The sequence below is a fragment of the Vicugna pacos genome, chromosome 10 (genome assembly GCF_048564905.1).
Source record: "Vicugna pacos chromosome 10, VicPac4, whole genome shotgun sequence".
Taxonomy (NCBI): domain Eukaryota; kingdom Metazoa; phylum Chordata; class Mammalia; order Artiodactyla; family Camelidae; genus Vicugna; species Vicugna pacos.
The window spans coordinates 33,266,180-33,288,066 of NC_132996.1; the positions used below are offsets into that span (position 1 = coordinate 33,266,180).

The 21,887-nt window shown below is 35.4% G+C and overlaps 1 protein-coding gene and 1 pseudogene across 2 annotated transcripts in view; one reads left to right on the plus strand and one right to left on the minus strand.

The window, feature by feature from the left end:
• SBF2 (SET binding factor 2) overlaps window positions 1–21,887 on the minus strand; it is a 393,567-nt gene that overhangs the window by 182,930 nt on the left and 188,750 nt on the right. For both annotated transcript variants that reach the window (XM_031681212.2, XM_031681211.2), the window contains exons 4-6: window positions 21,605–21,727; window positions 20,184–20,294; window positions 18,161–18,266 (exon numbers count right to left, since the gene is read on the minus strand). In XM_031681212.2, coding sequence (XP_031537072.2) covers window positions 18,161–18,266; window positions 20,184–20,294; window positions 21,605–21,727 — 340 coding nt within the window. The remainder of the gene's footprint in view (window positions 1–18,160; window positions 18,267–20,183; window positions 20,295–21,604; window positions 21,728–21,887) is intronic.
• Window positions 112–5,126, plus strand: LOC140698619 (5-hydroxytryptamine receptor 1D-like; annotated as a pseudogene).

The window sequence follows — 21,887 nt, forward strand, 5'->3', positions numbered from 1 at the left end:
CTGTGAGCTGTTAACTGGCCTGCCTCACTGAATCAGCTGATACTTTCTTTTGTCTCCAGTTTTGAAAGCTTCCCAGAGGCAACCTGAAATTCAGAATCTTCTCAGAATAGGATGAGGGAGAATCTGAAGTTCTCATTAAACACATTTCTCTCTCAAGCTTTGGAAGGAGCCACAATGCCAAAGGCAAGAATCCCAGAGTACTGTCTACACTGTTGTGATATCCTGATAAATGTCTAACAAATCCAGCTAAGCCTGACCAGTTGCTGGGCAAAGTTCCAGAACAATGAGACATCTTGGGATTTATCTGGTTGGGGAAAGACCTTTAACTTCCACGTAGCAGTCACTTCAACGTGTTCTTTAAATAGTCGAGGTCTTTGCAAGGTGGTCCCTTCTGATGGCAAGAAACAAAAGGATGACCTTATTCCGTGAGCTGGACAGCTGTGAAAGAGGGAGCTGTGTGTGTCTGAGTCTGTGGGAAGAGAGCCTCCTAGAACATCCCCACCAAACCAGTCAATGGAAGGCCTTTTCCAGGGGGCTCCTAACAGATCCCTGAATGCCACAGACCAGAGGCTTGGGATCCAGGGACCCTCCAAGCCCTCAAGATTTCTCTTGCAGTGGTCCTTTCCATCATCACACTGGCCACAGTCCTTTGCAACGCCTTTGTGCTTACCACCATCATCCTGACCAGGAAGTTCAACACTCCAGCCAACTATCCCACTGGCTCCCTGGCCATGACTGATCTTTTAGTTTCCATCTTAGTCATGCCCATCAGCATCACATACACCACCACCCACACCTGGCCACACCCACTTTGGCCAAATCCTGTGTGACATCTGGCTGTCTTCGGACATCACATGCTGCACGACCCCCATCCTGCATCTGTCATTGCTCTGGACAGGTACTGGGCCATCACGGACGCCCTGGAGTACAGCAAACGCAGGACAGCGGGCCATGCAGCCGCCATGATTGCCATCATCTGGCTCATCTCCGTCTGCATCTCTATCCTACTTCTCTTTTGGCTGCAGGCCAAGGCTCATGAAGAGATGTCGGACTGCCTGGTGAACACTTCTCAGATCTCCTACACTATCTACTCCATTTGTGGGGCCTTCTACATCCTGTTTGTATTGCTTGTCATCCTCTACGGCCGCCCGGAACCGCATCTTGAACCCGTCGTTGCTCTAAGGGAAGCGCTTCACCACAGCCCAGCTCATCACAGGCTCAGCGGGGTCCTTGCTCTGCTCGCTCAACCCCAGCCTTCATGAGAGGCACTCTCATTCCACTGGTTCCCCTCTCTTTTTCAACCATGTGAAAATCAAGCTTGCTGACAGCGTCCTGGAGAGAAAGAGGATTTTGGCAGCTCAAGAGAGGAAAGCCACTAAAACCCTGGGGCTCATTCTGGGGGCCTTCATCGTCTGCTGGCTGCCCTTCTTTGTTGCATCTCCGGTCCTCTCCATCTGCTGGGACTCCTGCTGGATCCACCCAGCCCTTTTTTTACTTTTTCACCTGGCTAGGCTATTTAAACTCCCTCATCAATCCAATAATCTGTACTGTGTTTAACGAAGAGTTTTGGCAAGCATTTCAGAAAGTTGTCCATTTCCGGAAAGCCTCTAAGTCTTATTTGGTGGTGACTTGTTATCTTTTATGTCCTGTAATCCAATTGGAACTGTCTTTTTTATTTTTCCTGAGAGTTGGGTTAATCCTGGTATCTTGGGTTTTGGTTCAATCAATAGAATTGTACAATGTTCTGTTTTTCCTGTTTTCTTCTTGACCTCAACCACCAAAAGTTGGGCAGCTCTGTGAAAAGGGACAAGACTGAAGATGGCATTTATTACAATATTTTCATGGTTCATCCATTTTGGAAGGAATGTGACACACAGCATTTCCCGTTGATGAAATTCAGGTGGAAAGCTGCCTAACTCTATAGGTAGACCCCAGGCTCAAAGTGGGAGGCTTTCTGGTCTACCTAAGTTTTGTATACCACTCCAAAGAGAGTAGATGAGATTAATGACCTGGAAAGAGAATTTGGAGTTGGTTGGAGGGATTTCCATTCTGGGTGGCACCTTATTGGAAAATAACTCTCAACTATTCCTTCCACTGAGTCCTTCTTAGATTGTTCATGAGGAGAGATCCAGTGTTTAAAGTGCCAAAGATACAAAGTGACAGAAATTCAGAATCCAGGGGCAGGGGAGTGGGATGGTTGGAACCAGATCAGCTACCCTGTGCCCATCCTCCCCCCACAATATCTCTGCACCATCTTAATGTTCTGAAGTGAAAACCTACAATTACCCCCAATGAAGTAGATTGACAAGATTTGTACCTACCAAGCTTTACAAAATTTTGAACTTTTTTCCCTTGTATTATATTTTTACATCCCATTCTCATTAGAGATTTCAAGGTGTTGAGTCTTGTCAAATAAAAAGCATGAGACATCAAAAAAAAAAGATGCACATACTTGATGACCTAGTTTTTACAGTAATTTCATTATTACTTATTTATCACAGAAGCTCTCTCCTATGTACCCACGAAGATAAGTATAAAAAGATAGCTTGCACGTATTTAAGTAATGAAAAAAGTGAGCACATACTAAATGTAAGAATGAAAGAATAAATTACAGTAAAATCACGCTATAAAATTATTAAGCTTCCTCTGATTGAAGATGTCAACTGCTGACTGAAACAAAAAATTAAAACTAAAAATTTAATATTCAAAATTTATAAAACTAAATAATTATCTGAAAATTTAAATACAATTTTCAAGTGATAAGGATTTTGTGGATAGGTTTTTAGTATTTATACTTGTGAATTTAAGATAGATTAAAACATCACTAAGACTTTTGGGATACCCTGACAGCAGTGAAAAAAGGAGAGCTAGTGGCTAGTGCTACATACATCAACATGAATAGCTCTCCCTAATATAATACTGAGTGAGGAAAGTAAGGTATATAGTGATCCTATAGAATGATAGCATTTATATTTTGCTTAAAAGTGTACAAAGCTCTACTATATATAGACAGTGATATAAAGACATACAAAGCATAAATAAAGGTATGGCTAGGACTGAAAACACGAAATTCGGGAGAGTATTTATGTCTAGGAAGAGTAGGCATATATAAGAGGTTTCAAATATATTTATGATGTTATATTTATTAAACTAGACCACAGATACATAGATTGTTTACAAATATTTCTTTGGAAATAATTTAAAGTTTATAGAAAAGTTGCAAGAATAAGAATAGTGCACAGAGCACCCATCTACCCTTTACCATGATTCATCTATTGTTAAACTTTTGCTCCAAATGCTTTAACATTTGTACTCCTGTGCTAGGATGCCCTCTCTGACTCTTTCTACACTACACTATTTTTTTTCGAGGCATTGGAGTGTAGACATCATGATTTACCCCTAGCTACTTCCATCTATTTTTCCTAAGAATAAAGATACCTTAACCAAATTATTATCACTCTCAGCAAATTTAACTTCATCACATTATTTTAAGTCTAATCTTACAACCGTATTCCAATTTTTGTCCACTGATTCGATGATATTCTTTGGAGCTTTTCTCCTACAGTCAGGATTCATTCTAGGCTCGATATTCCACTTAGATGTCTTGTTCTTAAATATGGAGCATTTCTACAACCTTAAAGAAATTTTTTTAAGAATTTTTTTTTATTGAGGCGAAATCACATAACATAAAATTAGCCATTGTAAAAAGAAAAATTTATTGATTTGCTTATTGAAACATCCTTGGACCCCATGAATAAGTCCCACTTAATTATGGTGTATGACCCTCTAACATATTGTTTAATTTGGTTTGCTATATTTTGTTGAGGATTTTTGCATCTATGTTTATTAGGGATGTGGGTCTGCAGTTTCCTTTTCTTGCAGTGTCCAAGTCTGGCTTTGGCATCAGGGTAATGCTGGCCTTATAAAATGAGTTTGGAAGTGTTCCCACCTTTTCTATTTTTGGAAGAGTTTGATTGGCTTCACCAGTGAAGCCATATGGTCCAGGACTTTTCTTTTTGATTATTGATTCAATCACCTTACTAGTAATTATTTTGTTCAGATTTTCTATTTCTCTATCATTCCATTTTAGTAGGCTGTATATTTCTAGGAATTTATTCATTCTTCTAGGTTATCTAATTGGTGGTGTGTAATTGTTCATAGTAGTTGCTTATGATCCCTAGCGTTTCTGTGGTATCAGTTGTAATGCCCCCTTTCATACCTAATTTTATTTATTTGAGTCTTCTCTTTTTTTTTCTTAGTCAAGCTAGAGATTTGTCAATTTTATTTATTTATTTTTTTAAAAAAAGAACAGCTTTTAGTTTCATTGATCTTTTCTATTGTCTTTTTACTTTCTATTTCATTTATTTTGGCTCTGATCTTTGTTATTTCTTTCCTTCTACTATCTTTGGGTTTCATTTGTTCTTTTTCTAGTTCTTTGGGATGTAAAGTTAGGATGTTTATATGAGATCTTCCTTTTTTCTTAATGTAGATATTTATCACTATAAACTTCCCTCAGATCTGCTTTTGCTGCATCTCATAAATTTTGGTGTTTGTGTTGACATTTTCATTTGTCTCATGATAATTTTTAATTCCCTTTGATTTCTTTATTGATCCATTGATTGTTCAGGAGCATGTTGTTTAAACTCCACACATCTATGAATTTACAAGTTTTTTTATTATTATTGATTTCTAGTTTCATACCATTCTGGCTGAAAAACATGCTTGATATGATTTCAATCTTCATAAATTTAAGACTTGTTTTGTGTCCTAACTTACGATCCATCTTGGAGAGTGTTCCACTTGTGCTTGAGAAGAATGTGCATTCTGCAGCTGTTGGATGGAAGGTCTGTTAGGTCCATCTGGTTTAATGTACTGTTTGAGTCCTATTTGCCTTATCGATTTTCTTTTTGGATGATTTATCCACTGTTAATGTGGAGTGCTAAAGTCCTCTACTATTACTGTATTGCTGTCAATTTTTCCCTTCAGATCTGTTAATATTTGCTTCATACATGTAGGTGCTCTGGTGTTGGGTACCTAAATATTTATAATTGTTATAACCTCTGGCTGAGTTGACTACTTTATCATTATATAATGACCTTTGTCTCTTATTACAGTTTTTGGCTTAAAGTCCATTATGTCTATATCAGTATAGCTATCTGTGCTTTCCTCTGTTTTCTATTTGCATGATATATATTTTTACGTACCTTTACCTTCAGTCTTTATGTGCCATGAAAGCTGAAGTGAGTTTTTTTCTTTTAGGCTCTGGTGAGGAAAGCAGTCAGCACCTAGATTCATGCTAACTAGAATCTGAACTTTGTAAAGTATTCAGTCACATCCCTTTTAGGGAAACGTGGGAGACTGGGTGTTTTTGTCTGCTCCCTCTGCACTGAGCTCAGAGGGATAACCACGATGACTGCTCATGCATTCATTAAGAACTGCTTTGTGTGCTATAGTCCTGTGGGACTCATGAATGCAAGTTCTGTTGGCTTTCAGAGCTCAGAGTTTGGGAAGACCATCCCTCAGGTGAGAGCCTTAAAAGCTGGTGTGCAAGATGTGTTGTCCAAACCCTTGCAGGGAGAAGCTGGGAGCTGGGGGTTCCCTCTCCATTGTATGGTGCTGTGCCAGGAGTGGGGTTTATGGCAAGAGTGTATCTCAATATTTCCGACCAATTTCAATGTGGGTAATTTTCTCAGGAGGCCAAAGTATAGGAGTCACTCAACTAGTTTCTGGATTTCTCTCATAGGGAATTGCTCCAAGTGTAGCTGTCTGCGAAACAGTGAAATTCAGGAGCCTCTTATGTTGCCATCTTGGTCTGAAGTCTCATCTAGCCATTAAATGACTCTTTCATTGCCAAGATTTTCCTGTTAATTTATGGCTGGTCTGTCGCTACCCTCAAAGAGGATTACAACTTCGACAAGTAGGGTCAGAGACTTCTTCCTTTCATTTCCTACTAGGTTCAATACTATTTTTACTGACAATGATGTTGTGGGCTTAAGCTTTCCACCCTTTAGGCATCAAAGCTGCTGGTTTTCTGGCCAGCCCCTCCCTGGTAAAACTATTTGTCACTGACAGAGCTGACATTTGGGAAAGATGGGAGCAACCCCAGGTAAGAACACTGCAGATTTCTACTGTTCTTATCCAAAGTTCTAGCATGAATAAATGCTTCTGAGTTTGTTGTTTGCTTTTAGTCCATTTCCAGAGCACTGTAATAGTTGTATTCAACAATTTTTGTCTAGTTTTATACTGGTTCTTAGGGGAAAGGAATTTCTGAACTCTTCACACTGCTGTACCCAGAATTACTGTCCCTGGTAATGTCAGTTTTGTTCGCCCAAACTTTTGTTTAATGAGGTCTAATTTCTCCAATGTGTACCTCATATTTTCCCTTGCAACTAATAAGCAATCTACGGTCAGACACTTTAGACCATGCAAACACCGTGTTCCTCACCAAAATTTCTCCCTAGATTTAGCATTTTTTGAGTTACTGCATAAATCAGTCTTCACTATAATGACTATAAAATGATTTTCCAAATCCAGCACCTTCTCTGCCAAGGGCAGGTTCATGAAGAATTTGTATATCTTGGGAAGGAGTCTAAGCTTTTTTTTCTGAAGACTGAGGAAGAACATTTCCCTCTCCATTCCTACCTGAACCCTTTGTAATCCCCCACAAAAAAGATAATCCATCAGAAAATAAAGTTCACAGTCCGCATCAATTAGCACTAGAAAAATTGCGAAGAAGGAAGGCATGCAGTTGTAAGGGACTCTATCCTACATATATCATTAAAAACAATCAATTTGTGATATCAAGGGGTGAAATATTACACTATATTCACTAAGAAAGTAATGTATTAGAAATGAGCTAGAGACAATATTCTAGTGTTTAAAGAGCAAGTTTTTCATTATCCAGAAAATTATTTAATGTAATATAGAATAACTTACCCATGACTAACTGAAGTATTGCTTAATTTTTATATGTTTAAATATCATCTGCTTTCTTAGTTTTTAGGTAATTCACAATATCAAATATTTTAAGAAATTACATTAAGTTTTTATTCCTAACCAGCGACACTTGTTGCTGTGTTCATAGCTACAGTTATTTAGAAATTCAATTTCCTTGAACTACTAGTCATAATCAGTTTTCTACTTAACCTTGAATTGCTTCCTAGTCTTCGGTAGCCAATGTCCATCCAAAGCTACACAACAACAGTAGAGAAGATGATATGAAAAACAAACATTCCAGTGATAATTACTACTGATTTAACTACAACAGTACATACACATCCTGTTGATTATTCAAATAGTAAAACATTCTGAAAAATTACTTCCTGATCTTAACTTTTCTTTAGGGGTTAAAGTTCTAAAATTCATAGCATCAAACATTAACAAATGTATTTGTTTCCTGTTTTGAAAAAACAACACCAAAAACTTTTCTCCAGAATCTTCCCCTTCTGTGAATAATATATGTTGCATAAATAGAACACTGTGTCTCAGCTTTCAAATGGGCAAATTGAGGAATTAAAGGCCATGGTTTTCAAAACAGGCTATATTTCAGAAAGCATTAAACAATTTACTATAGTTCTGTCAACCCACAATGGAAAAAAATTTTAATAGTCGTCAAGGCTTAATACAAGTCATAAAAAATGAGATTTCTCATTCATTTGATCAACAGTTGTTGAATAGCTACTGTGCTCCAGGCACCAGGAGTACACTAATTAAAAACAAGATTCCTACCCTTACAGATTAACTAAAGCTTTATATAGATAATATAGTCTAGTTTTGTAACTATCATTGAGAAGCAAAGTTTAATACTTGTTAAAAATTCAGTATATTATTTCCAAAGATGTTATAAATGGAAATCTTCTAAGTAAAAAATAATTAAGAAATGTAACCGAATTCAGCAACTGTACATAGGTATATTTTAGTGGTTACAGACATGGGCTTATTCCCTTGAATGTGACATGAATTAAATACACTTTACATGCTTATAAGTAGAGTTCAGCAGTGTGGTAATCTTCACAACTCAGTGAAGTTGGCAGGTTGGTAAACAAATAGTTAATATGCAACAAAATAGACCTGTACAAAATGCTACGAGCATAGAAAAGAGGATAATTCATCCTGCCACCATTTGTAAGCTGCACACTTAACTGCTGGAATAATCACATTTTATAAGAATATTAATCTCTAAAGTGCTTAAAGAGCAAAATGAAATTTTAGACAAGAACTTTATGACAATGAAGGATAATAGTTAATGGCTATCTTGCCTCAAAGCATTTGCGTTCATTAAAAAATAACTCAGTTCAAAGACAGAGGTAGCTATTTAATGATAGCATTTAAACATCATAAAAGGAAAATGGAGAAGAGTTTTTAATCAGGATTCTTCCAAATTATCCTTAAATGATATCATGTATCAAACATATACTTTTTTTATGTGTAATTCTAGCAAGTACACTAGTCAGCAAGTACCCCATTGGTCAATGATTGTCAGTCTTTATTATTTTAAAAATGGCTTCCTTTACAAAACCAGCATAAATATTTAATGTTTAATTTTTTTTTAAAGCAAGCAATTTCCTAATAACATTCTGACTACTTCTGAACTCTCAAGCTTCATCAAACATCTTAGTATTAAATGAAGGCCTTTCATGGCTCTATACCACTGCTTACGTTCTTTCTGCCTGGGATGTCCTTTTTCCTCTTTTATAGCTAGTAAGAGTTGGCTCTTGGTAGCCCCATTATTGCACTAATTATACTGTATTATTCTTGGTATTCTACTATTGTGCTAATTATATTGTATTTTAATTTTTAAAACATATCTGTTTTTCCACTAGTTTTTAATTCTTTTGGTGTTTACTACAAAAAAATTAAATTGAAAGTCTTTCCTAGAAATCCTTAGAACCATGGAATAGAGTACACATGGTAACAATTTTCTTCAGAAGAGTGCTCCAGAACAGAATAGTGAGAAGATTTAATTTGTTTCAAATCCCCAAGACAAATACCTAACATTCAAACTGTCAAAAAATGATTAATTATAAATATAGTTACAGTAAAACACTAAAAGTCTTATTTCCTCCTTTTCTACCTAGAGCTCAATATGCCATTCATAGTAACTAGTCTAAACCCTTGTGCACACAAATTCTCCAACTATCTTTATAACTACATATTTTGAGAAAGAAAATGACACTTCATTTTTTCCCATTATATAATCGAGAATAAGATTAAACGAAGTAATAGTGCTATATGAAAAAGCTAGGAAATCAAATGAAAATAGCATTATGATCCAAGGCACTAGATATTGATCATTTAAGGAAAAAGAACAAAAATTTCTACAATTGATGCATTAATCATGTGGTTCATAAATTTACCAATCAATATATTCTTCTTAAATGTGTTACCTTTAAAGAGAACAATTTTGCACAACCCAAGCCTTCACTCTTTCCTCTGGCATTCTTCTCCTATTTTAGGAACATAAATTATTCTTGATACTCTTATAAAAGTTAATGTCACTTCAAGAATAATTGTATAGCATTACAGACAGAAGTTTTTCCAGAGGAAGGCAAAAAGAGAGGATGTCAAAAATTTTCCCTTAAAATTATTAATAATTGTTAATTGTTAAATGTTGTTAAAATCTCCATAGTACCTCAAACCACCTACAGATTCAATGCAATCAAAAGTCTTAGGGAAGTCTCTTCAGCAAATGGGGTTGGGAAAACTGGACAGCAGCAAGCAAATCAATGAAGCTAGAACACTCCCTTACACCATACACAAAAATAAACTCAAAATGGATCAAAGACTTAAACATAAGACAAGATACAATAAACTTCCTAGAAGAAAATATAGGCAAAACATTATCTCACATACATCTCAAAAATGTTCTCCTAGGACAGTCTACCCAAGCAATAGAAATAAAAGCAAGAACAAACAAATGGGACCTAATGAAACTTACAAGCTTCTGCACATAAATAAAACAAAGCGACAACCTATGGAATGGGAGAAAATTTTTGCAAATGAAACTGACAAAAGCTTGATCTCCAGAATATATAAGCAGCTCATATGACTCAATAAGAAAGAAACTAACAACCCAACCCAAAAATGGGCAGAAGACCTAAACAAGCAATTCTCCAAGGAAGAAATACAAAATAATCAATAGGCACGTGAAAAAATGCTCAGTATCACTAATTATCACAGAAACGCAAATCAAAACTATGATGAGGTATCACCTCACACCAGTCAGAATGGCCATCATTCAAAAATCCAAAAATGACAAATGCTGGAGAGGCTGTGGAGAAAAGGGAACCCTCCTACACTGCTGGTGGGAATGCAGTTTTTGGTGCAGCCACTGTGGAAAACACTATGGAGATTCCTCAAAAGACTAGGAATAGACTTACCATATGGCCCATTCATCCCACTCCTGGCATATATCCAGAAGGAACCCTACTTCAAAATGACACCTGCACCCCAACGTTCACAGCAGCACTATTTACAATAGCCAAGACATGGAAACAGCCTAAATATCCATCAACAGATAACTGGATAAAGAAGAGGTGCTATATTTATACAATGGAATACTATTCAGCCATAAAAATGACAACATAACGCCATTTGCAGCAACATGGATGTCCCTGGAGAATGTCATTCTATGTAAAGTAGTAAGCCAGAAAGAGAGAGAAAAATACCATATGAGATCGCTCATATGTGCAATCTGAAAAAAAAAAAAAGAAAAGAAACATAAATACAGAACAGAAACAGATTCATAGACACAGAATACAAACTTGTGGTTGCCAAGGGGGTAGGGGGTGGGAAGGGACAGACTGGGAGTTCAAAATTTGTAGATAGTGACAGGCATATGCAGAACAGATAAACAAAATTATCCTGTATAGCACAGGGAAATACATACAAGATCTTGTGGTAGCTCACAGCAAAAAAAAATGTGACAATGAACATATGTATGTTCATGTAAAACTGAACAGTTGTGCTCTACACTGGAATTTGACACAACATTGTAAAATGACTATAACTCAATTAAAAATGTTAAAAAAAAGTCTTCAGGAGGGGGGTAAAAAAATTCTAATGATATTTTTCATAGAAATAGAAAAAAAAGTCAATCCTAAACTTCATTGGAAACATAAAGTCCCTGGATAGCCAAAGCAATCCTGAGAAAGAACAAAGCTGCAAGTATCACAATAACTGATTTGAAACTATTACAAAGCTACAGTAATCAAAACAGTATAGTACTGGCAGACAAACAGACACATAAATCAATTAAATAAAATTGAGAGTGTGGAAAGAAACTTACACATACACTATCAACTAATATTTGACAAAGAAGCCAAAAATACTCATTGGGGAAAGGACAGTCTCTTCAATAAATGATGCTGGAAAAACTGGATAGTCACATGCAAAAGAATGAAATTGGACCCTTATCTCATACCATTCATAAAAAAAATGAAATGGATTAAATATGTAAATGTAAGAACTAAAACTATAAAACTGTTAGAAGAAAACAGGGGAAAAGCTTCCTGACATTGGTCTTGGGAATGATTTTTTGGTACGTGACACCAAAAGCTCAAGCAGCAAAAGCAAAAATAAACAAGTGGAACTACACCAACTAAAAAGTTTCTAAACAGCAAAATAAACAAAATGAACAGGAAATCTATGGGATAAGAGAAAATATATGCAAACCACCTATTTGGTAAGAAATTAACATCTAAAATATAAAAGGAACTCGTACAACTCAATAGCAAAAAAAAAAGTAAAAAGTAGGAAAAGGACTTGAACATTTTTCCAAAGAAAATATATGAATGCCAAAAGGTACATCAAAAGATGCTTAACTTCACTAATCATCAGGGAAATGCAAATGAAAACCACAATGAGATATCATTTTATAAGAGCTTAAATAAGTATTATCAAAAGAGGAAAGGGAATTCTTGTGCTCTGTTGGTGGGAATGTAAACTGAACAAGGATTAAGGAAAATGGCATGAAGTTTCCTAAAAAAAATGAAAAATAGAACTACCATATGGTCTAGCAATCCTACATAACCAAAGGAAATGGAATAACTATCTTAAAGAGGTATCTACACTCATGTGTTCATTGTAGCATTATTCACAACAGCCAAGATATGGAAACATTCATCTGTTGTGTCCACCAACAGATGAATAGAAAAAGAAAATATTGTATATATAATACAATGGAATATTATTCAAACGTAAAAAAGAAGGAAACCCTGCTTTTCATGACAACATGGATAGACCTTGCCTGCACTATGCTAAGTGAAACAAGCCAGACAGAGAAAGAGAAATAAACTATATTCTCACTTATATATGGAATCTAAAAAAGCTGAACTCATAGAAATAAAGAGTAGAATGGTGGTTGCCAAGGCCTACGTGGTGGCAGAAGTGAGAAGCTATTGGTCAAATGGTATAAATTCCAGGTATAAGATGAATAAATTCTGGGGATCTAATGGACAGCATGGTGACTATAATTAACAACACTATATTATACACTTGAAAACTGTGAAGAGAGTAGATTTTAATATGTTATCAGCACATACACAGAAATGACAGTTATGTGAGGGATACAAGTGTCAACTAATCTTATTGTGGTAATATTTTGCAATATATATAAGCATCAAATCATCACACTGTAAACTCTGAATTTACATATGTTATCTGCCAATAATATCTCAATAAACACAGGTGATACATGACTAATTTTGTTTTACTATGGAAACAGAGGAATGATGGCTAGGCCCAAGATTATTTTAGTCTGTGACTTTAAAAATGTCTAATAAATAGCATACTACAAAAACTGGGAAATAACTATTCTGAAACTAGTATGTTTGTAGTTAAAATCCAAATTATAAGTGAACATATATGACAAAAACTGTCATGAGAATTTCACAAAATTATTTGGGTCAAGGAGGGATACCTGACTTAAACAGCTATAGATGAGATTAAACAATCAGAGGGGCTATAAAAACCAGTTCTTGTGAATACAATCTTATTAACATAAAAAAAACCCCACAGTTTTCCACACTTAAAGCACAAATGTTCAGGTAACAAAAACAATTCACACAGACTACAAAAAGATACAAACAAAATAGATGGCAAGTTGGAGACGAAAGTGGTTAACAGAAAATATAAGGAATGAGATAGATGATGGCAGAAGTCCACATAACTATTCAGGCCAACACAGAGACCTCTGAAACTGTGGAAAACAAATTCATTATCAAAACAATCCTTGGAGAAAAGAACCAAGGAAATGTTATCATTACATTTAGACCTTTCACAGGAAAACTAGTCAAGGCTACAAAAGAATCTTATAGTCTCATCTGCTTCCTGTCTGTACTTTGTAAAATCCACCACCACTTCCCCACCCCCAACCCAGGTAATGAACTCTGATAATGGTCTAATATTGGCCTTTAACAACAGCCCAACCAAAATGACCAGTGATAAGAGCATGCCTTTAGACAGAATTATCAGTACCACACGCTCTGGGAGCTACAACTCTGCATACAATGCTGTTTTGGAGGCATCTTTCTCCTTTCCTTGCTTATCTTTTCCTCATTCTTTCTCTGAAAAATTAAATTTTGAATATGTAAGCAAAAGATAATTAAGTTCAAAATACTAGAGAGTAAAATAATGAAATTTGACATTCAAATGGCTAATCATCATGTGTTCTGGCACACTTCAACCAGACAAAGAACTCTCCTAGGAGATACGATTGCCATTTTCTTTATGGCTGGCTATTAATTTATTCAACAAACATTGAGATTTTCTGTGCCCAAGGCACCATGCCAGATATAGAGGACGCAAAGAATAAGACAAGGCAGATCTTGAAACTCCCAGGCTAATAAGGGAAAACTCCCTGTTAACAAACAAGGGAAAAACACAGAGTAGAATTTCCATATCCCTGAAGATATCTGAGAATCAATACATCAGTCCCTGTCTACCTCTAGACTTCTTGTTATCTGAGGATAAATTCTCCAATTTGGTCAAGCATTGTACTTTTTTTAAATATAAAAAGGTATACATATGAAGAGCTAAACAGCTATGCAAGTTTCCATTTTCATTGTAAGATAAAACACAAATACAGGAAAACACACAAATCAAATGAACGGCTTAAGAAATTATCTTACAAACACTACCTTGGTCAAGAAAGAACTTTGCCAGCAATCCTAGAAGCCACTTCTATTTGCCTCTAATCACAGCCACCTCTCTCCTACCATAAGTAACCATTATCTTGACTTTATTAACCATTTTCTTGATTTTTCCTATAGGCATTTTTATCACCCAAGTGTGCATCCCTAGACGCTATAGTTCAATCTCACTCTATTAAAAATGGGATGTGTTTTAAATCTCTTTTAATCTAGACGTTGCTTCTCCCTTCCTTTCCATTCCTCATAATATAATTTATTTGTCAAAGAACCTGGACGTTTGACTGATAGTTTCTGAGAGCCTAGATTTTGCCAATTGCAGTCCCTCAGTGCAATGTGTTCCCCATTTCTGTATTTCCTGTGAGCAGTATCAGATTTAATCTCTCTGGCAAAAATACAGGTAGACATATAATATCAGCTTATTTTTCTTCTTGTGATAAGAGTTCTTGATGCTTAGATCTTCATTTACTGGGGGTTGTGAAATGATGATGCTCTATTTCAATAACTTCTTTTTCATTTATTGATAGAATACTTTTAAGAACAGACAATTCCCCTCGTCTACTATTGGGTTACCCTGTACTATAGTTCATACAAGCAAGGCAGAATAAATGCTTGATTCCTTTCTGTTATTGATAAGTTTTCAAGATAACAAATCATTTCCCTGTCATAATGTGAGGTAATAATTTTTTAATTTTAATATTATTATGATAATGGATTTAAAAATATTTTCTGGGTTTCAACCAGTTGCAATTAGTGTAATTTTTGAAGCTCTCCTAGAACTTTAAAGAAACTGAATTTTACAGTATGTATTCTTTTTTGTCTGATTTTTTTCACTGAGCATAATTATTTTCAGATTAATCCATGTGGTAATATGTATCAATAATTCATTTCTTTATATTGCTTAGTAGGATTCCATTGTATGGATATACTGCAAATTATTTATCCATTACTATCACCATTATTCACCATTTATGGACATTGAGCTTGTTTCCAGTTTTTCACTATTATAAAAATATGGATATGAACATTCACAAATATTTTTATGGACAATGCTATCATTTTCCTTAAGTAAATGCCTAGGAGTGGAATGGCTGGATTATTTGTTTTAACCTTTTTAAAAAGCCAAACTTTATTCCAAGGTATCTCCCATTCACATTCCCATTAGCAGTGAACTAAAGTTCCAATTCCTCCACTTCAGGCAGTCCTCTGAAAAAGCTGGAATGCTAACGCTCCTTCCCAATGGATGGTGTGCCATCTCCCAATGCAACAAGCTACCCCTCACTCCTCTTTGCTCTCAGTGGCCCTCAGGAATCCAAACTATGTTAATTCTGTCAGTGCTCTGAATGAGGCAATTCAGAAACCAGTTCCTCGGGCAGCCCTCCATAAATCCAGATCATTGGATGGAAACTTCACTATTCTCCTTCCCCTTCCTCCAAGGAAAAGCTGCAAGCTGGGCATTCTCTCCCAGTACTGAGTTGTGCTAGCTTTGGGGGGAGGCTGACCAGGTAAAGTGACCTTGTTCTTCTTACCCATTTCAATGTGGCTGTTCTTAGCTCTTGTGATCATCTGGGGTACCATAACTTTTTAACTGGCTTCTAGAATTCTCACAAAGGTATTCTGGTCTGTATATCATTGTTAAATTGATGTTTTTGCAGGAGAACAAGGATTGGGACTTCCTATTCTGCCATCTTGCTGACGGCACTCCCCAAATTCTCATTCTTGACTGTTTCTCTCCTTCACTATTTAAGCACAGCTATTTTAATATCTGATAACTATTTTTGGTGCCCCTGTGGACCTTTTATATTGTCTACGGTTTCTTTTATATTATTTTCAGATAAATTTAGTCCCCATGTTTCTGGGTTGCTTTTGATTGAGTGCTGAGCATACATATTAAATCTGTAGACATACTGGAGGCTTAGAATGTAGTTATCTTGCTCCAGAGAGGATTTACTTTCATTCCTACTATATGGCTAGAGAGAGAAGCATCAAGGATCATTTCAATCCACTTCAAAGAACTGAGATGACTTCAATCTGTACTTCAGTTCCTCAGGAGGATTGTCTGCTTGTGATTTACCCACTCCTATGTTGTAGTCCTTTATGGTCCCAACTCAAAGCGTAAGAGTTTTATATAAGAATCTCCCTTGGTAAAACCTGAACTCCAATTTTCCTCTTCCCCAAGGTATATCAATAGTACTGATCAGTTTTTCAGTAACTTCTTCCAAAATCAAGAGGTGCTTGGGAAAAAGTGGTAACAAATGTCTGGCTCACTTCTCTAGGTTTTCTTCTTCTCTTGGACCATGGTTTGATCATTATTTATTACCTCTGATGCTTTCAAGTAGATGTTGTTTATATTTGTATCACTTTCCTAGTAGTCACTGTTAAGAGGGCGAGTCTGAATTACATAAGCCACCATTACTGGAAGAGAGGTCCAGGTTTTATAAATGTTTATCTACAGCAGTTTTTCTTGGTGGGAGTGCTACTGGTATTTAAGGAAAAATTCTTCTGATGCATGTATGTCATGCATGAACAATGTTTAATATCACCTGGGTCCTGGGCATTAATGCCAATAACAATCCCTGCCCTCCCCTTCAAACCACTGTAAAAACTCAAAAGCATAAGAGGTTTATAAGGCACTCATTAAGTATAAGATAAATGATAGCATTTGGGAATGTGAAATTTTGTTTGTGTCATATCCTTCTACTCCTCTTCATGGTAAATTTTATCTTTGGTTGACTCTTTAGAGGTATAGAGCCCTTTCTAAATGAAAAAAGTCAGGTGAATAGTGCTTGGCTAAAATCAATTAAGGCAGTGATTAGCAGGGACCATGGACAGGCTGTAGATAATCTTTGAACCCCTAAAATTTCCAAAAGTTTGTGGAGGGAGGTTTTCATCAACAGGATATTCTTTGGAGAAGTAAGTGCCACCAGGAAGAGAGTACCTATTTCACACATTAAAGAAAATAGCCTTAATTAAACTTAGTTGAGATGACTCAATGTGTAGAAACTTCCTGGGGGGCAGGAGGGGAGAGGAGACCTATGTAATTTTTAAGAGTTTAAACTCTGAAGGGGAGGCAGATATGATGGGGAAGAACTACTACTGGGGACTGGTATCACCATTTACGTTTACTGGGATACTAGAAAGCTCTATTTGTATTTACATTAATTTCTTCTAAGGCTTTCTAAATTTGACTGAAGTCACAGCAGAAGAATAAGGATGGGGCACTGATGAAAAAAGAGTGACAAATTTCAGAGTTGAGCAGGGAGTGAAATTCAACATGAAGTAGGAGGGAAACAAGAAAGTAGAATTGTTGTGTAAGGAACTAAGAATTCTGGAGAAGTAGAGTAGGAGCTCCAGGAAAGGGAAGGTTTCAGTTCAACTAGAAAAAGACAAACACAGATGGAAAACAATGACAGAATCAAAGAGAGTGGGACACTCATACATAGGTACATATAAAGGACAAGTAAGAGGTAAAGTAAGTGGCAATCTCCGGCAGCCCTGGTCTGAAACACCCTTACTTTTAAGTTATATTACTCCTTTAATGAAGTATAAGCTATCCAAAGTACACAAGGCACTTTCTAGTGTCCTCTTCCTAATTCTTTATCCTTGTCATTGCTAGAAAATTAGAGATAAAGTCCTAATACAGATGGTAGAATGAAAAGGATGGGACTTTTAGTTCTATCTGACAAGGTTTCTATAAAAGCAGTTCATCTAAGGAAAAGCAAAATATACTACACCTATTCATCTTTTAAAGCAGAAAGAAAGTATGTGAACTTTCTAAAAGGCTGACTGACTCCAGAGCAAAAGGGGGCCTGGGTTAAAAATTAAAAAAAAAAAAAAAGAAAACGAATAAGCACTAGTTAAGATTAGAACCCACATAATTAAATATTTAATATATCAGGTATTTAATGGTTTGCTTTCTATTTTCCTGAGTGATATCAGGTGATACGACCTTAAAATAAATCTTTTTTCATAGGCTTCTATAAGAACACTGAAAATAGGAGAACAAGACATACCTAACTGCTGGAACAGGAGAGCCACACTAGTGCCTGTGACAGGAAGACTATCATGCAAGGGAGTCTGGATCAGCTGTCTATCTCCTGCACCCAAGGAAAACAGCTTCTGCAGAATGGGGGGGATAACACATACAAACATGAAAACAATTTCTTTTCAGACATTTTCTTGAGATTAAAAAAATCCCTTTAAAGTTCAAATTTGGAGCAGATGATGACCATATAAGATCCAATAAACAGATGCCACTGGCAATAATACAGTCAAAAACATTCAAGTTACTTTTGTGCCCAAATGAATATGGTACAAGAAAATTCATAGCTGAAAACTGAAAATTTAGTAAAAGATACACAAATCACTGATAATAATACTTAACTAAAAAATAGCAGAATGTTAGAAGTCAGTATTTATAAGCCAGTTATAGCTCAATAAAACCAGAAAAATAAAAGCAGCATAATAATACGAACCACATGTGTATTTTAAAATTTCTAGTGGCCACAATGAAAAAGCATTTTTTTAATTAAAATAAAATCATATCAACAAAAAACTGCCTCATAATAAAGGCTCATAAAACAATTTGGCTGCATTAAAGTTCAGGTCCAATCATGACTAAACTCACATTTCATATTTTGCCATTGGAACAGAAATAGGAGAATGAGGGAGGAGAGAGTAGGAGGGGAAAAAAAAATTAACAGTAACCAAAAGATACTAGGAAAGACAGCAGACAGTTAAAAAGGCAAAGGGCAAAAAAAAACCCCCCAAAACCAAGCAACAGACAATTTCATTGAAGTAACATCTCTGTTCAGACTAAGAAGAAACAATGTAATTTTTAGAGGGCTGTCCTCTTTGTCAATATTACATAAGAATAAGCAAAATAAGTGATCAACTAATCAATTTTAGGACTTAAGAAAAGGAGCCCTTGCAGAGCCTGGTGGCCCGCCGCTTTTCCCCAGTTGTCGCCCACGCTGGGCCGGGATGACCATCAGGGTAGGGCTCTGCTCGGATGTTTGCACTGGACACATTCCCTACCGGTCTCATTTCAGAGGTACATGAAGTATTTTCTTGTGTATAAAAAACAAAAATTATATTCAACTTAAGATTCAACCAACATGAAAATAAAAACAATAAGCCTAAAAAAAAGGAGCCTTGAAAAAAAAAAGGCAAAAGTTCCCTAGAAACATTAAGTAATAGCAGCTGAGGTTCCTATTTTCCTAGTTCAGAGATGAATATGAAAATTTCAAGACATAAAGAAGATGAAAAACATGCCACTTTGAGAAAGTTTTCTTTTGGTAAAAGAGTTTAATGTCCTCATGAACTCAACCTATGACAAAAATCCTTGGGAAATGTTAAGGTATAGATTCTACTTTCCAAAGAGTATCTGTGATTTTTGGACAGTGGTCAACATTATTATTACGAAAGACAGCAAACTGAAATGAGAAAAATAAGCCCTCTTCTTTCTTAATTGCAAACTATTCTGTTAAGGAGTACATACAACACACACAGTGGTTTTAAGACCATGTATAACTGCTATTATCCAGAGAAATGAAGAAATGAATTATTCTATCCAGAAGTAGTTACAATATTACAGACAATTATGTTGAAAGTTTTCTTTTAATGTAATCTAATTTTTTTATCACTGAAAAAAATTTTTAAGTTAATAAAATAAGGCATAATCATGTAGAGGAATAAGAAAGGTGGAAAGAACACATTTTAAAATTCAACTTTAAAAAGTGTACTTCCAAGAGTATGTAAGCTAGAGTTCAAGTTACACAAAATATGACTTCTAATTATGCTATGTGAAAGGTGAACCCTGCGTTAAAATTAACCTCATGACCTAAGAAAAAAATGGAATCTTGGGTCTCTCTTAGAAGGCAGACCATAGGGACAACGCTTAACTAAACTAAGATCCTCTTTAAAACAAAAATATTTAAAGAATTCTTTCTTTCCCCTTTTCTTCATAAATTAAATAAACTGGAGGGGAGGAAAAAAGAAGTAGGCTCTCTTCATCTCCCTTTTTATTCTATTTACCTGAGACCCTCCAGCCGCTGGAACAAGACATGCACACAGGTTTGCAATGAGACTTTCCAAGGAGACATTCAGACTGTCCACATACACAGTGTAGATCAAACCCAGGCAAGCCTGCAAAGAGAAGATGTAGTTATTTCATGGAAACAGTAAACACTAAAAATAAATTGTTGTGACATCTGCTTCCAGGAAAATTTCTCTTTGAACCTAGTAAAGTATATTCTACAGTGACCATGGAATAACTTTTAAGCAGCAAATGTTATTAAGTTTATTAAATTTTCCTCCAGAACCAGAAACTCTAAATGAGCTTTTGAGATGAGTTTATAAAGAACAGAAATCCATAATTTGTAAAACAGGTGTTTGTGCTCAGATAACCACTCTAGCAAATTTGTAGGGTTTAAAACTGTTTCTGTCTCAACTTACTGTGCAAAATCCCACATTTCAAGATAAAAATTTAAAGACTTTATCTTGTTTTGTGATTCTTATAAATTTGGAACATTTATTCTACAGAAAAGTTTAACTTATGTGAATTATCACAAAGAATAGCACAATAGAGACAAAATTATGATTAATACTTTAAGCTCAGAAGAAGGTAGGTGGTAAAATGGAAGACAAAATGCAATCCTTCTGTATCTTACAGTTTATTGAAACTTATTACTGAAAAATCAGTATTTGTTAGGAGTTACCCATTGTCACTGAAACCTTGATACTAAGAATATGTATAATCTCAACAATATGGAAAAGTTTCCCAGAAATTATGTAATAATTTCCCAAATCCCTGAACAAGTTTAAGGTATAATTTATACTTTCCAAAGAAGATCTGGAATTATGGACAATGGTCAACATTACTGTTACCAAAGACAGCAGCTGAAATAATAAAAACAAGCCCTCTTCTTTTAAAGCTTAAAAGTATTTATAACTAAAGTAATATTTTACATTTGAAAGTCTAAATGTCTAAAAAGTAAAATATCTACACATAAACAATATTTTAAAGCTATGATGGTAGTAGTATGATCAGAACTATTTAAAATTGCAAATACCCATCATATTTCCTTGAACCTCGACTCCTCAAAAGAAGGTGAGTAAAAAATACAAAGTTTTTATATTACTAACGCATTTTAAATTTGCTATAGGTAATCAAATGACTTCTTTAGGATTCATAAATTTTGGAGTCAGTAAACATAGGACCTATTTTAAACCAAACACTACACCCTTAGAAGTTTAAATAGTTGTATTAACTTAGGTATTTATTTCATCCAACATGAAATACATTTCTTCTGTTCACACTAATTTTAGTTTATCGATGAATTCCTACTCTACTCAATTTAAAGATACATTAAATACGAAGAACTTGTTACCATGGTTCATTCAAAACAGATTTATACAATAATATAAATCAATAATGACAACTATGAGTTCTTTACCCTAAAAATTTCTGGATAATCTAATCTGGATACCAACACCAGGCTTTTGGGAGCAAACACTTCTGCAGGCTGAATTAAACCAGACACTTCCACTTCACCTTCAACCTCTTCCTTCTTTGTTCCCTAAAGAAAGAGACACTGTAATCAACAGACAGACAATTTTCTAGATTTATAACTCATAAAAGACAGACATATCACATGCTTTCATGTAATTTACAAAATCCAAAATTAATTACAAGATATAATTTATAAAACTCAAACTAAAAATAAAGAACATACTTTG